Source organism: Solanum pennellii, chromosome 12, assembly GCF_001406875.1.
Source record: "Solanum pennellii chromosome 12, SPENNV200".
Lineage (NCBI taxonomy): Eukaryota > Viridiplantae > Streptophyta > Magnoliopsida > Solanales > Solanaceae > Solanum > Solanum pennellii.
This window is the reverse complement of record NC_028648.1, coordinates 6,802,520-6,818,092: the sequence shown is the minus strand read 5'-3', so window position 1 is coordinate 6,818,092 and position 15,573 is coordinate 6,802,520. Positions and strand designations below refer to the sequence as shown.

General features: G+C 32.3%; 1 protein-coding gene across 1 annotated transcript in view; it reads right to left on the bottom strand.

The window, feature by feature from the left end:
* The window catches only part of LOC107005692 (disease resistance protein At4g27190-like), an 11,926-nt gene extending 3,101 nt beyond the window's left edge, over positions 1-8,825 (bottom strand). The window contains 5 exon segments of the mRNA XM_015204338.2: positions 3,824-4,318; positions 4,457-4,906; positions 5,006-5,461; positions 5,934-5,995; positions 5,998-8,825. Coding sequence (XP_015059824.1) covers positions 3,824-4,318; positions 4,457-4,906; positions 5,006-5,461; positions 5,934-5,995; positions 5,998-8,500 — 3,966 coding nt within the window. The 5' untranslated portion in view covers positions 8,501-8,825.
* Positions 8,826-15,573: the final 6,748 nt, after the last annotated feature.

The following is a 15,573-nucleotide window of genomic DNA, read 5'->3' as shown; positions in this document are numbered from 1 at the left end:
TATATATATATATATATATAAAAGTGGGAAGTCCCTTAGCTTAAAGTTGAATTACCAATTTTCCCTTCACTTGAACATATTTGAATATATATAACATTATATGAAGAAAAAAAGCATAATATTTTAATTACCTGAAAAATAAATTCACATTTCAATTACAATAATTAGAATGATTGAAAAGACAACGAAACTTACATTTAAATCAACATGAATAGGGTAAGCAAAACGCCAATTGAAAGTAATAAATCTTTTTGAAGTAAAATCTATATTTTCTAGCACGGATGTTTAATTATAATGCAGTTTCAGTCTGGATATTCTCTAGTATTTTTTTTCCTTTCTCTATTTTATTAATCTTTATTTGTTCCCTTTTTTCTTTATTTTTCCTTAGCTTGTTTTTCATTTTTGAAAAGGCTAAATTTCAACAATAAATATGATGAAAGTATATAATTTCCAGGTAACAGTAAAATAGATTTTACCTTTGAGACGCATGGTATTTTTCGTAGCTATAAATTTTTTTATGCAATATATTTGTTCTCATATTTCACAGATAGGCTTTTAGATTGTATAAGTCTATCATTTTCTCTTATAAGAGTCTTTCCTTCTCCTATTTAATTTTTGGGGATTCTTTATTTCCAGTTAATTATTGAAGATGAAGAATTCATGAGTTAGAGAACATATTTTAATCTTTCTATGTATTTAGATATTTTATTCAAAATCTTTATTATTTTCTCTTGAGTTTGGATTTGTAACTTTTTTTTCTTTAAATTATACATGACTCATCACAAACATGTTTATGATGTTGTTATTGGATCGTCTTTTTTTCTTACTTTGTTAATTTACTTTAATGTTTATTATAAATTAAATTTGAGCTAAAAGATATTAATTATTTTTACTATTCAAATAGAGTGTTGAATTTTCAAAAATACTGAAACATCATATCATCAAAAGCTAACACAAATAGTGCTATATTTTATATAAATACAATAAAATATACTCATATGTAGACCAGTGGACCTATTCACAAGTAATTGCATTCTCAAGGCAATCTTATTGTATTGTCGTTAAACTTCGATGTTTAGGTGCTTTATATAAAATAAGTCATTTGTTTGGTACATATTTTAGGATCTTTTTGTTGTAGTATGCAAAATATGTAATTGATATTTATATTTCTAATAAATTTGTCTTGTCCCATTGTTATTTCATTAATGGCGTTATATACATTTATTATTATTATTATTTTGCAATCAATTCACCGACATATTCATATATTCTCTTAATTAGTTTTACATATTTCTTCTTTGATAACAAAAACACCATTCTATTTTATGATTTTCAATGAATAAATAAATAGTAAAATCAATATTGTTAATTTCAACATTTTCTATCTTATAGCTCACTTTTAAATAAATAAAAAAATTATAATAATAGTAAGGGACAAATACGCAACACACGTTATCAGAAACTAGTATATATATATATATAAAAGAACCTTAAGCCCGCCTACGTGGCGCCATCACAAACCAGAATTTGCTTTTAATTTTTTTTTTTTCAAAACTAACCTTTCTCTTTCATGAAAAATTGCAACTTTAATAAAAAGTTGCGACTTTTATAAAAAGTTGTTACTATTATGAAAAGTTGCGACTTATATGAATAGTTCCGGCTTTTATGATAAATTGTGACTTTTATGAAAAGTTGTGACCTTTCAGAAGGGGTGCAACTTTTTCAAATAGTTGTAACCATTCCGATAAGACACAATAAATATTTGTTCATAATATCATTTGTAGTTTATAAATAGAGAGATTTTATCTCATTATAAACAACGAAAATTGTGAACCTCTTCTTTTTCTTCTTCTTCTCTTCACAATTAAATATTTGCGTACTTTATTCATGTTGAGTGACTCATGATACTATTGCTTATGTTACAGGTCGTGGTATGTATTTTTACAGTAATTAATTTATTTTTATGTTATTAAGGATAAATGATAAGATGTAAGAATTTACATTTTTCTTTACATTATTGATCTTTTATATAAAAATAATATAGTGTTTTAGTGTAGTGACTGATAGGTTTAAATATTATTTTATATATTTTGTAATATTAAATTATCGCACGAAGTGCGGATAATTTTACTAGTGTATATATATCTCTAAAGGCCTCAGGTTAATATCCAATAACAATCACATTCATAATCAAGGTATCTCTAGATATTAACAGGAGTATCAAATGGGCGGGTCGGGTTGAAACTAAAGATATTAAAATGAGTTGAAATAGAATCGGGTTGGGTCTTGACCTGCCCAAGTTTACTTTGGGCTGAAATGGGTTGGGTTCAAATGGGCTAAAAACGGGTTGGGTTTTGAACCACCTAATTTGACCCGATTAATATCAACAATTTTAACATAGTGATATTTAACTTTTATAATCACAATTCGAATTTCAGTTCAAATATTTTTAAAGAAAAGTAACAAATGGATAGATAAATCCTAAAAAGATGTTAAATAGATAATACTTAATACCTTTAATATGAAAACGTATCTTAGACCTCATTTGTATGAACTTAATGGAGATCTGAATCTTAATCAGTCAGATTCAACTCATTAAGTACGTTCGGGTTGTAGGTCTGAATCTGAATGATTCAAATTCAGTTCATTTTTTTTTTAAAAAAAAAATCTCTTAATGGATGTGAAGAGGTCTGAATGAATCAGATTTGTAGGAGACTCTTAACAACATTCAGACTCATTTGATAAGTTATCATATAATAAATCATAACTAGTCTGCTTTGGATGTGTCTTTTTATCTCATAACTAAAAACTCTCTTTCTCAGTTTTCTCAATCAAACACCATTTTTTCCCCAACTGGTAAGTTTTCATAAATCCTTTCAAGTATTTTTTTCATTACTCCTAATAATTTTCTTGTATTGTTGTTTAACAAGGTTTTTGAATGAAAAAATTGTACTCTAAATCATGATTATTAAAACTTTTAAAACTTTTTTTTTTTATCAAAAGTGAGATATTTTGTTGAAATGAAAATTTTGTAATATTTTACTAATATAATGTTTAATTTCGCGTCTACATTCAGCTATTGAAAACAAACAACACTAATTATTTAGTGTTCAGATTTAGAGACCACATCTTAATATTCAGATGTTCATTCATATCAAAAAATCTAAATTTTAATGCAAATCTTAATATTCAGATGTGTATTCAGATTCAGACCTCTTAATTTTAATGAAAACAAATGAGGCCTTAGTAAAGAGCTTTAAAACGGGTTGAAATTGGAGATTGAATTGGACTCAATTGAAGATTCTCTTAAAATGGGTTATGCTTGAAAAGATTGAGATTGAACGCAATTTAAATTATCTTGAGCCCAACCCTTAAAATTCTTAGCGAGTTATCAATGTTTGAGTTCATTTTTGACACCCCTAGATATTAATAGTACACATTAAAATCTCTAGGCAAAAGCTATTGGGTTCACGTGAACCCTTGGGTGACAATATTGCAATTTCGCCTAGGGCTGACAAAATGGATAATTTGTATGAGTACCTATTCAAATTTACCTATTTTAAAGGCGTTGGGTACTCAACTCATTTAAAATAGATAAAAAATGAGTAAAATTCATATTACCCATTTAAAAGTGGGTATTTAAATGGATAGAATGAATAAAAGAAGCTCATTCGTAGAAGAAAGAAAAAAGGCATTAATATATTTTTTTGGGGTGAAGGTGGTTGGGGTAGGGGGTGTGAGGGAAGAAAAAAATCTAAAGTTTTTCTCGAAACAATTATTTTTATATAGTAAATAGTTATAGAGGTAGAGGCACACGACAAACCTTAGAATTAAACATGGCATTATTGAGATCATCTACTTTCACCTCGTCATCACTGTTCACATTTTGAAGACTCGATGTACTCTCAGATATTCCCCGTTGGACAAATGTCTTCATTTCATGGCAGTCAAATATCTTCATGTCTCTAAGCAATGGAAATTTAAGAGCATGCTCGGTCAGAAAGAAATGCCCCAACTTAGGCAGTGTTTGAAGGTTCAGCTCTTTCAACAGGGGAAAGAAGGTTATCATTCCTTCTCCTAGTTGTTCCTCTTCTCTGATCACTTCTTCCATTGAATAGCAGTTTTCAATATCTAGTCTCAGCAGATTAAGAAGACCACTCGCCACTGATTGAGACATCAAGTTTCTCAATTTACTGCAATTCTCTACTTGTAATATTTCAAGTTTGCAGAAGTAGGAAGTTGGAAGTTGGTAAGAGAATAGAGCATTTATGCCGTTAGCCCCCGAGATATATAGCTTTTCCAAGTTGGGACAAAAAACCTGCACATGTTGAAGGGATAAAAATTGAATATATATAGCTTCAAGTAGAAATCCAATAATGAATCATATATCATCTTACGTCAAGGTAACAGAAATAACTATTAAAAAGGAAAGAGAGCAGTAGTTATAAAGACAAACCTTAGAATTGAACATTACTAATTTCACCTCATCATCACTTTCACGACTCACAGATATTTCCTGTTGGACAAACGTCTTCATTTTATAGCACTCACTTATCTTCACTTCTCTAAGAAATGGAAATTGAAGAGCATGCTCCGTTAGAAAGAAATTCTTTAACTTAGGCAGTCCTTTAAGGTTCAACTCTTCCAACAGGGGAAATAAGGTCTTGATTGCTTTTCCTTTTGTGATCACTTCTTCCATTGAATAACAGTGTTTAATGTGTAGTCTGCGGAGATTCAGAAGACCTCTAGCCACTGATTGAGACATCAAGTTTCTCAATGTTCCACAACTCATTACACCCAAATATACAAGTTTACCAAAATAGGGAGTTGGAAGTTCGTGAGACCATAGAGCACTTATGCTGTTAGCCCCATTGATATATAGTTCTTCCAAGCTAGGACAAAAAACCTGCAAATATTGAAGGCCTTGCATTTTATATAAGGGATGAAAATTCAATATAAATTAAAACGGAAAGAGAGCAGTAATTAGTTATACAACTAGACAAACCTTAGAAGTGAACATGGCTTTATTGAGATCATCATTGTTCACACTTTCGAGATTCATAGATATTCCCTCTTGGACAAATGTCTTCATTTCAGGGCAGTCAAATATCATCACTTTTTTGAGAAATGGAATTTGAAGAGTATGCTCCATCAGAAAGAAATGCCCCAAACTAGGCAGTCCTTTAAGCTTCAGTTGTTCCAATAGAGGAAATAAGGTCATGATTCCTTCTCCTTTTGTGATCACTTCTTCCATTGATTTGCAGTTTACAATTTCTAGTTCCCGTAGATTCAGAAGACCTTTAGCCACTGATGCAGGCATCAAGTTTCTCAATTTTCCACAACTCTTTACTCCCAAATTTACAAGTTTGCTGAAGTAGGGAGTTGGAAGTTGCTGAGAGCATAGAACACTTATGTTGTAAGCCCCATCGATACATAGCTTTTCCAAGTTGGGACAAGAAACCTGCAAACTTCCAAGTATAAACGTAGGGCACTTTTGTTCATTTCACATAGTTTAAAGACATTTTGACCCTTTTTCAAAAAATAGATACTAACAATATAGCTATAAAAGTATGTCTTAAAATTGTTCTTACTTTTCCATATATATGTATTTTCAGACAAAAAACATGAAATAAGAATAAAATTTTCAAATTATGATAAGCAAATAGATCTATAAGGAGATATTTGAAACTTAAATTAGCCATGGAATAAAACAAGTCAAAAAAAAAAAAACTTCATGTGTGTGAGAAGGATGAAAGATAGTCGTGTATGTATTTTTAAAAACAAATTAAAAGATCAATTTAAAATTGACTTTTCACTTATTTGTTATACAAAAAAGGTATATCTAAGTCATTTGTATAATGATGAAAAAATTAGACTTTGTGTTAGTAAATAATGTAAACACTCAAATAAAACTGAAAAAGTAAGTAGCAAACCTTTCCATGAAAAAGAGGATGTGAGTGAGTGATAGAGTTGTTGGTTGTAGGCCAGAAATTTGGAACTCAGGTAACTTAAAGAAGCGCATTTTACGTAACAGAGGGAACTCAATGCCCTCAACATTGTCACTGCAAAAGTGGGTGAGGCATCCAAGGAATTCAAGCTCCAGCTCATATAAATTGGGGAACTTGATTACTTCATGTGTCCTCCCCGAGATGTTCAATAGAAGTGTCACTAAATTACAATTAAAGAGTCTGAGACATTTCATGTTCTGAAATTCATTCAGCTGTAACTCAGTCAACACATTATTAGAGCCCTTTCCAGTTAAACATATGAATTCGCTCTCCTTCAACAGGTGGCAGATCCAATCACCCAATGGGGTGGTCTCCATGACCTCTAAAGCAATTTTCTTGTCGTAATCATCCCTTTGTAAAGTTGCTTCACCCACTTTAAGAGCATACTGTGTCAACTTGGGGGGAAGGACCAAGTTACTGTAGATCACATCCCTGGAACAATGACTTAATGTCAGTGTAGTCAATCTCGATAAGGATTCCAGATCACTCAAGGTCGAGTAACCACATTCTCTTACCCCCATCATATGTAGTTCCTCCAATCGAACTAGTCTTGATAAGACCCCTGCTGGAATCCTTTTAAGTGATCTATCCACATTCCGCCACTCTAACATAATTAGATTGATCAATTTTCCTATCTCTACTGGCAGCTCCTCTAACTTACAATCTACAATGCTTAGAATTTCTAATGTGACGAGTTCCCCAATAATGGATATGTCATCCAACCTTAATTTACTCAGACACAGCGTCCTCAGACTAGACAACCTCTGAATGGATCCTGGAAAAGGCAGAATGGGATTTGCATATCTGGCTCCCCTCAGACTTAAGACATTGAGTTCACTCATTCCATCAAAAAAATCATCCTGTAACTTGAATGACTCTTTAAAACAGAGTTTCAACATTAGAAGCTTCAGTTTGGGGAAAATGATTGGGCTAGGAAGCTCATCAAAGTTATTTGCAACAATTGACATGTGAGTGTATTGCTCGTAAGAGTCTTTTCTTGGGAACTCTTCTGAGTTCACATCGTGACTTATCATAAATATGTGCTTGCCCTCAGACGCAATATATATAGCCACGTCACGCATCACATCATGCATTTTGACATAATTTTTGTCCGATCCTTGGGATAACAAGAAACAATCTTTGAATGTTTCTAACATATAACACACCTTATTTCTTGAATGTTCTAAATTTTTTATTCCAGGAAAGATGTGAAGCCCCATTCCATATCTAAGTAATTCTTCAGGACAGATATCACTATCTTCCTCGAACAAGGAACAAAGCAAAAAGAGGTATTTGGCTTCATTACTTTGCAAGTGATCGTAGCTTAGCTTAAGAGGTTTGTACAACTCTGTGGGCACTTCAGGGATATTTATTGTTACTGCACTGCGCAGTTCTTCAAGAGCACAGTCCCACGAACGCTTGTTTTTATGCTTTTTTAATGCTCCTGCAACTGTAATAATTGCAAGCGGCAGCCCCTTGCATTCTTTGGCAACCTCTTTTGGTGTGTCATGAAGAGAAGGATCGTCGACAAAATCACCGACTTTCTGCCTGAAAAGGATCCATGCTTCCTCTTCAGATAACGTTCCAACTTCCATGATCTTCTGAGATTCCATTGCTTCACAGACAGATCGGAAACGCGTTGTGAATGTCACTTTACACCGATGGTTATGGTTGCTTCCACATGGAATTCCAAGTCTCTTTAGATCAAGAGCCTTCCAAACATCATCCAAGATTATAAGGATGCAGCTGTTCTGATCCATTAACCTAGTATGCAGCCGATCTGCACGACTAGACATATCATCCCCGTCTAATTTCAGCCCGACTCCTCTTGCGATCTCACCCTGAATTCTATTAAGGTCTGGTTGTTGACTGACAATTACCATGACAAAATCATTGAACAACCTTTCTTGTTTCGCCTTTTGTCTGATTTTCTCAGCCAGTGTTGTCTTACCAACACCACCCATACCACATATCCCAATCATAGTAACCCTGTCATCTCTCAAAGCTGCCATGACCTCTTCCTCCTGCAATTTTCTGGAGTCAAACTCCTCATCATTGTTACTAGGTATAACTTCAATTTCGACAACAGGGTTGGAGAAAACAGTATAAGCATTGCCTTCATTTCGAAGTTCAATCAACTCCAGTGCAATTTTCTTAGCTCTCCTGCTCAGCGAGTAACGTGACTTCAAATTTGGACACCAACCATATCTTTCAACCTCAACTCTACCTCGTCTCATTACATCTGCCACATCTGCAGTAGTAGCATTAACACTTGTAAACCATGCCTCAACATTGGGTGAAATGACTTGTAAGTTTCTCTGGTCAGCCTCCGCTCTTTGATGCACCCCAATTCTGATATCCTCCAGCTTCTGAGATTCATCATCCATAGATTTGATGTTGCTCTTGTAGTAAAATAAATACCCAATCCCTCGTGCAACTGGCTGGATCAAGCAATCTGTTACCTTATCCACAAAGATAGATAAGAATTCCATATTTGATTAATTGATGAGTAAGAAAAATAGGTTTAAGAGTGAATGAATACAAGAGAGTAAAATGAAAGCTGATAATTGCAAGACTGTGAGCTAGTTAACTCTCCCCTCCCACATATTGACCTCTACTATATATTTTTTGAAAGCGACTAAACAACAAACACATGAAGGATGTTTGCTTTTTAACACCAACAGCGAATTTACATGGTAAAAGATGGAGTACTCAAACTCGTGGTGTCCTCATAAAATTAATTATTTTCATTTTATGTATAGCTTTTATCGCCTACGATTTTGGTGGAATGGTAAGTACTCGTGAGTCTTTAGCCAGATGTTTCTTGTGAATTCAAATACCTGACATCAGGTGTGAAACACAAAGTAAAGGTGAGATATTATATGAAAGCTTAACAAAAGCAATAATAGAGCATTTGGTATGTGACAATGCAGGAAGAAATAGTAGTAGTGGGGTCAAAATGGCTGAATTATTAAAGTGGGAGTGTTTGATTAGATAACATTTCAAAAAGAAATGTTGATAAAAAGTAAAAGTAATGTTTGCTTTTGGAATGTTTTTCTCCAATTGATTGAGTCATGTTCTCTACCCCTGAACTGAAAACAACTTTTTGTTGTTTTTCAAATTCATGGAAATTTTAGAAGTTGAATTTTTGAGTGAGTATCATGGCCAAACGTATTTTCCGGAGTTAAACTTGAACAATTACATATCACCATCCTAGCTTTCCGATTGATAGACAACACTCTAGCTTCTGCCATCACTAGTATCTTCATACTGAGAGCAGAGTGTACAATATTTACATTTACTTTAACATAAACCAATTGTGTTTAGAAGTTCTAAAATTCTGTCAATGAAACTCCATCCAATTAAGTACTTTCATATCATATGAGTGGCATTGTGAGTTGACAAGAACAATAGTTTATTCAAAAAGTGGAGGTGAAACTTTTTGAAGTGGAGGGTGTCCTTTTGTGAAAAATCTTTTCCCATGATTGGCATTTTGTGTTAGATCTTATCTTATACTTCCTCCGCTTTTACTTGTTTACCGTACTAAAAATAGACACTCATTTTTACTTTTCATTCTAGAAAATACAATATGATATTGGGAAAAAAGATGAATTTATCCTCGAACTTTGATAAATGATACGCATATGTCCTTCGTTATACTTTGCATCCAATTCATATAAGCCCATGTCTTCCAATTATCGATACACACATGCCCCTCTCACTTTTTGTGCATGTGTTTTGATCCTAATAAACTACCCGGTTGATCATTCTTTTTAACCCATACACTCATAAACCAATACCCACCCAATTCCCTCTTTAAAAAAAAAAGAACAACAAAATGAATGAACTGGAAGTGCAAAAAGATACATACATGTAAGTCGAGTAAAATCGACTCTTTTGTTTTGGTATCAGTGGACCAGTGATTTCTGAGGTCGGAGTCAAGTACATGAAAAGCCTATGTAAAGGTGATTCTCGAGACATACCCTTTACTTCAAAAGTTAAAGGCTCTAACTCCACCTCCATTTTTTGACTGTTAACTGGTTAGATACAGACCGACGGAGACTGTGAATAGACTTAAAAAGTATCCAATTTCTTACAGAATAACTGTCAGTTGAGTAAATCCCAGTTATTTAGACATTGAAAGGACCGGTTCTTCATTAATCGGGATGAACAAACGGGCCCCAACTGGCTAAAGGGGATGATTGAGTTTTAGAATTTTCCTTAACTTAGTAGTTTACCCGGATTAACAATTGGGAAAATTAAAGAAGATATCATGGACTCGGAAGATTGGATTATTTTAGTATATTTTAGTGAGAATCGGGTGGGTATTGAATTTATGGGACGGATTGTTAGTTTATGCGTTAAAAGTAATGGTCAAATGAATTGTTGATTAGGATTAAGATACGTGTACAAAATAAGAGGTCATTAGTGAGAGTGTGTGTGTACCAATAGTTGAACGATATTGACTTATATAAACGCAAAGTGTAACGGAAAGTATAAATACACTATTTATTAAAATACAGAGATAAATTCATCTTTTTTTTTTCGATCATATTTTATAAAATTCACTAAGTAGGATTTAGAAAGGGAAGGATAAAAAGTGTACCTGGACCTTCCGCTTCAACTGTTCGTTTCATTCCCTATTACCAGTGAGACAGCTAATCTATTTTGCTCAATTTGTGCTAAAGTTGACAAGATTTGCTTCTCTTCCTCGTGCTTTTCCTCCTCCTTTTTCTTTTTTCGATACAATTAAATATTCATGTACTTTGCTTTTATTGAGTGACTCATTGATATCATTATTATTATATCATACATTTGTGAATAAAATTATTTTATCCAAAATCTCGGATACTAGAGGAGATACTTTTTTTAAGGGGACAATGTGCATTTAGCGAACTCAATTTTTTTCATTCTATTATTACAGATCTTAGTATTTTTTTACACTCATAAATTTCTGTTTATGTTATTAATTGTTATTTATGAGTACATGCTTTAAACATTATTGTTTATGTTTCTGCAAAATTATTGTTATAAGTATTTGTTAATATAGATTAAATACACACGTTAGTTGAGTATACCCACATATTTTCTCTACTGCAATTGTTTAAGGTACAATAAAAAAAATCTCTGGAAGATCTATACTACCATCTTTTGAAGATGAAATTCAAATTTGGTATGTCATTACAAGGACATAAAAACCTTATTGTACCTTGATGTGTGAAGTGAACCAAGAAAAGAAGACAAAAATTAATAAACATTTGACATGATTTCAAAAATGTTGCGTTGGATGACCTATAGAGGAATATAACTAGATTGGAGCCTCTTGTTATCCCAATGACATAGATAAGTACACAATAAATTAATTGCTCATATTGAATATAAAGTATGAATAGATTCTCAAGTTTACTGCAAGTTGTAAATATTTTTCTTGAAGTAATCGATGTGTTTCTCGACACTGCGAATGAAATAGAAGTGTAGTTACAAATTGAACTTCATCTCTCTGGTATGCTGAATTTTAAAAAGAACTCAAACAAACTAAATAATTTTGTATAATATTTTTCTCTGTCAAGTATATATGATAAGTTGAATTGTTGTCAAATATGATACATTCTTCCTTTAATTTTTCGTTTTAATAATTTTTTATGATACATTTAAATAGAAAACTTTAAAATGATATATGTCAAGAAAAAAGTAGGCATGAACTTTCTGCACATTTTTATTAGAATATTTGTTCACCTTTTTCACCTTTCTAAAATTTATTTGTCTCTTCACCAATGATCACTTATTTATTAGAAAATTTCACATCTCAGATTGATGTTCATTTGATTCTCAAAAAATAGCAAATAGTAACACAACCTAAAAAGCAAAAGGATAAATTATAAAATTATTAATGTTTGTTACGATATAATTTCGTATGTAAGATAATATATGAGACATAATAACATTTTATTTGAAATTCTAAACATAGAGGTTGCTGAGAAGTTTTTCAAATTCAGATTTCAACTTCAAGTTTCCATGGTCAAAACTAATTTTCTACTAAAGGATAAATTCTTACTGAAAAAAGACGGGATACAATTCTATTACTTTGCGCAAAGTGTGAATAAGATCCACTAGTTTATACCTATATGTTAAACATATTATGCTAACATGGCAACATGTGTGGTACATGCATGAGAGGTGCCTGAGATGCATAATAACAAAAATTTCATCATTTAACAACTTATCATCTCTTCTTCTTTGACTCAATTATTACCATTGCCATCACTTTCTACCATCACAATTGCCGGTATCACCACCATTAAAGCTCTTTCTCCTTCTTTCTCGATCTGTAGTTATTGTTCTTCTCCATGCCACTTTTTTTTACCAGATTTGTTGTCACCTTATCCACACCTTCCCTTTCCGTACTTTCTCTGATCATCTTCTTCCCCTTTTCTTTTCAAGTCATCATCTTTTTACACTCTATCACCAGCCATTACCCCAACACCACCACCAACATCACCTCATTTTTCTTCAAATCTATCATTGTCACTATTTTTATTTCTCCTTAGCATTTTAAACAATCAAGCACAACTTTCAAATTTTCCACCTTAATTTGTTCGTCGGAAAACACTACCATCATACATCGCTTTCTGTTCTATATCTCTTATGTCAAATCAATCCAAACATAAATCAAATCTAAACCTAAGGAAAACACAAAACATTGATCAAATCTAAATTTAAAGACAAACAAATCTAAAAAAAAGTAGAAAAATCTAGGAGATTTAAGTTTAAAAAATAAAAGAGGGGAAGAAGATCGATGAAGTAAGGCAATGTTATTACTTTCAAATTGTTGAGGGGGTGTTAGGACCCCCGCAAAGTTTAAGTGTCTTTTTACTAAAAGAGTATTAATTCAGGGTGGACTTTATGTATTTTCTCAAATATCTAATAATGGAAATGGGAAACAGAGTTGAATCACTATTATTCATGTGTAGAAAGAAACTTAATGAACTATATAAACACTGTTAGAACAAATGAACAAGAATGATAAATTTACAAGGAATACAAAATAAAATTTGCTTGGCTTAGAGACACGTTGATACATTTCTTGAAGATAGTTGGAGTCTCTCCCATGAGCAATCGGAAAAATAAATAACAACTCTATCTTCAGAATTCAACTAAGCCACAAAACAAGCAGCATTCAAGAATGCTGCTCTTCTATTCTTGAGTTGATGATTTGACCTTTTGATTAATGTCTCACAAGTGTTTTCAAGGGAAAATATTTTTGTTTAAATGCTTATCTTTTTCAACCAAAAGAAACTCAATTTATAGGATAAAAAAGACTTTTAATTAATAGAATTTATTAGGTTAATAAATTGGAAACAAAAAACTTATCTTTCAAAAATCCATAACATAGAATTAAAAAAAATACTTTTTGCAAATGTTTATAACATAGAATTAAAATAAATGAATGTTACAACTCACATTCATAAATTTGTTAATTCAAAATGGATGAATTTGTTTCAAAATTAATTGAAACACTGCTCTAGTTTCAACTGAGGATATCAACAGGATCCTTGAGCAGAATAATTACACCAACCAAATTCTCCATGTTGTTTCAAAACAATTGGAAGAATCCAGCAATCAGCAAGGATATAGTCAAATAGGAAATCGACCTAGCTTCACTAAATCATTCAGTAAAATGGAAACCAACCCTATATTCAAGGTCCCTGAGTTTTCCAAAGATAATTTCCCTGATCTTAGCAAAAGTTCTTACAATTCAGACCTTATAGAAAGAATCAGTGAACAACTATCTAAGCTTAATGTTACAAAGGGGAATAAGCTTAGTACTATTCAAACAGAAACTCGTTACCTCACAAGAAAAACTTTTATCCTAGACCATCCTTTCTAGACATGCAGTTCGAAGAGAACCTTCCATCCTAGTTCACATGTCGTTAGATCCATCGGCATATTGGACAACACTTTCTAGGGACGATCTATGGCTAGACCTTCTAGTTCAAAAACCCGGGAGAAAGATGACCTTTTTGAAACCTCTATAGTTTCATAAAGGTCATCTTCCTCCAGGGTTTTTGAACTAGAAGGTCTAGCCATAGATATTCTTCGGCTTGAAGTCGCTTGGCAGAAAGAGTTGGATCTTAAAAACTTAAGGTTAATAGATCCATCGGCAAATTGGACGACACTTTCTAGGGACGATCTAGAAGGTTGAATAGGAAGGGGTTCGGTAATATATTCAAATTTTCAACTGTCGTCGGAGAGAATATCATCCCACTGTAACATTCTAGGAACAAAAGTAGTGCTATGCTCTTGGTTAGATTCCATAAGCATAGTAGCGCCTTTGGTACTAGAGTTAATTGCCTTTGGGGCAATAGTGGTTTTCATTAGCTTGTAATATACTCGATATATTACAGCTAAATCTCTGGTTCCTAATTTGCTATTCATGTTCTTTGTTTTGACGTTAAGAGTCAAAGTGTCAAGAACATTGGGGTCTTCTAATTCTATAGAGAAATTGGGATAACAATTAAAGTAAACTGGCCCCTTAGCTAGATTACTTTCTAAGATTCCTAACAGCGAATCATCAAAATTGAGAAGTCTAGCATCTCTATGAAGTAAACAAATAGGGATATTCAAACCTTTATGGAAAAGGGGTTTTACAGCTACTTGCACAAGACCAATATGAAGGAATTTAAATTCTTTCTTATATCTGTCTATGTCAGCAGCGATCAACAATTTAATAGTCTCTAAAGAGTTATTAATTGCAGAAGTTGATTCACAAGTTTTTATATTAAAACTTTTAAACAAATTAAAATTACCTATTTGGTAAATATTATTAAAAGGTTCTTTAGGGATAGACCAATTTTATAAATGACTTTCTTCTTTAGAGAGAGAAACATTAACAGAGTTAACAATATTATTATTCATATGAATAACTAGCAGTTGTCTTTAGGCATGATAGAACTTCAAGAATCAATAAGCGATTAAGATAATTTTAACAATGCTCATCCATTTAACGATAAGATCAATGATAAGAATAATACTAAAATAAATTATAGAAGAGATTATTAAATTAATAAAATAGATAACAATGATTGAACAATTAAATAGCCTTGGATATTACTCAACCATTACTCCACACATATTGGATTTTACTCATCTTTGGCAAGTCATGTTGCAGGACGGAACACCAAAAGATGTATTGCCTGCCCCTTAGGCCTTACGGACTTACCACGATCTAGTTTCAGGCTTACCAAGTTCTTAAGCCGGAGATTAATCGGCACACTCAGACTTATGCAGAGATGAAACCTCAATATGGGTAATGGGAAACCTTAGATCATAACTAGTTTTAAATCGAAGTTAACTATGATATTTACAGTAGATATGTTTGTAAGTATTTGGGATGCAATGTTTCCAAGAAGAAATAAGAATGAGAATCAAATTTAGTTAGTGAATCTTAAATGCCAAATCTACTTTATAGCTTGCCAAACTAAGCACTAAATTGTTCTTATAAGCTAATCAAATGTTAAAAGTTGGCTTGCTTAAAATGATAAGATTACGATAGTATATACATGAA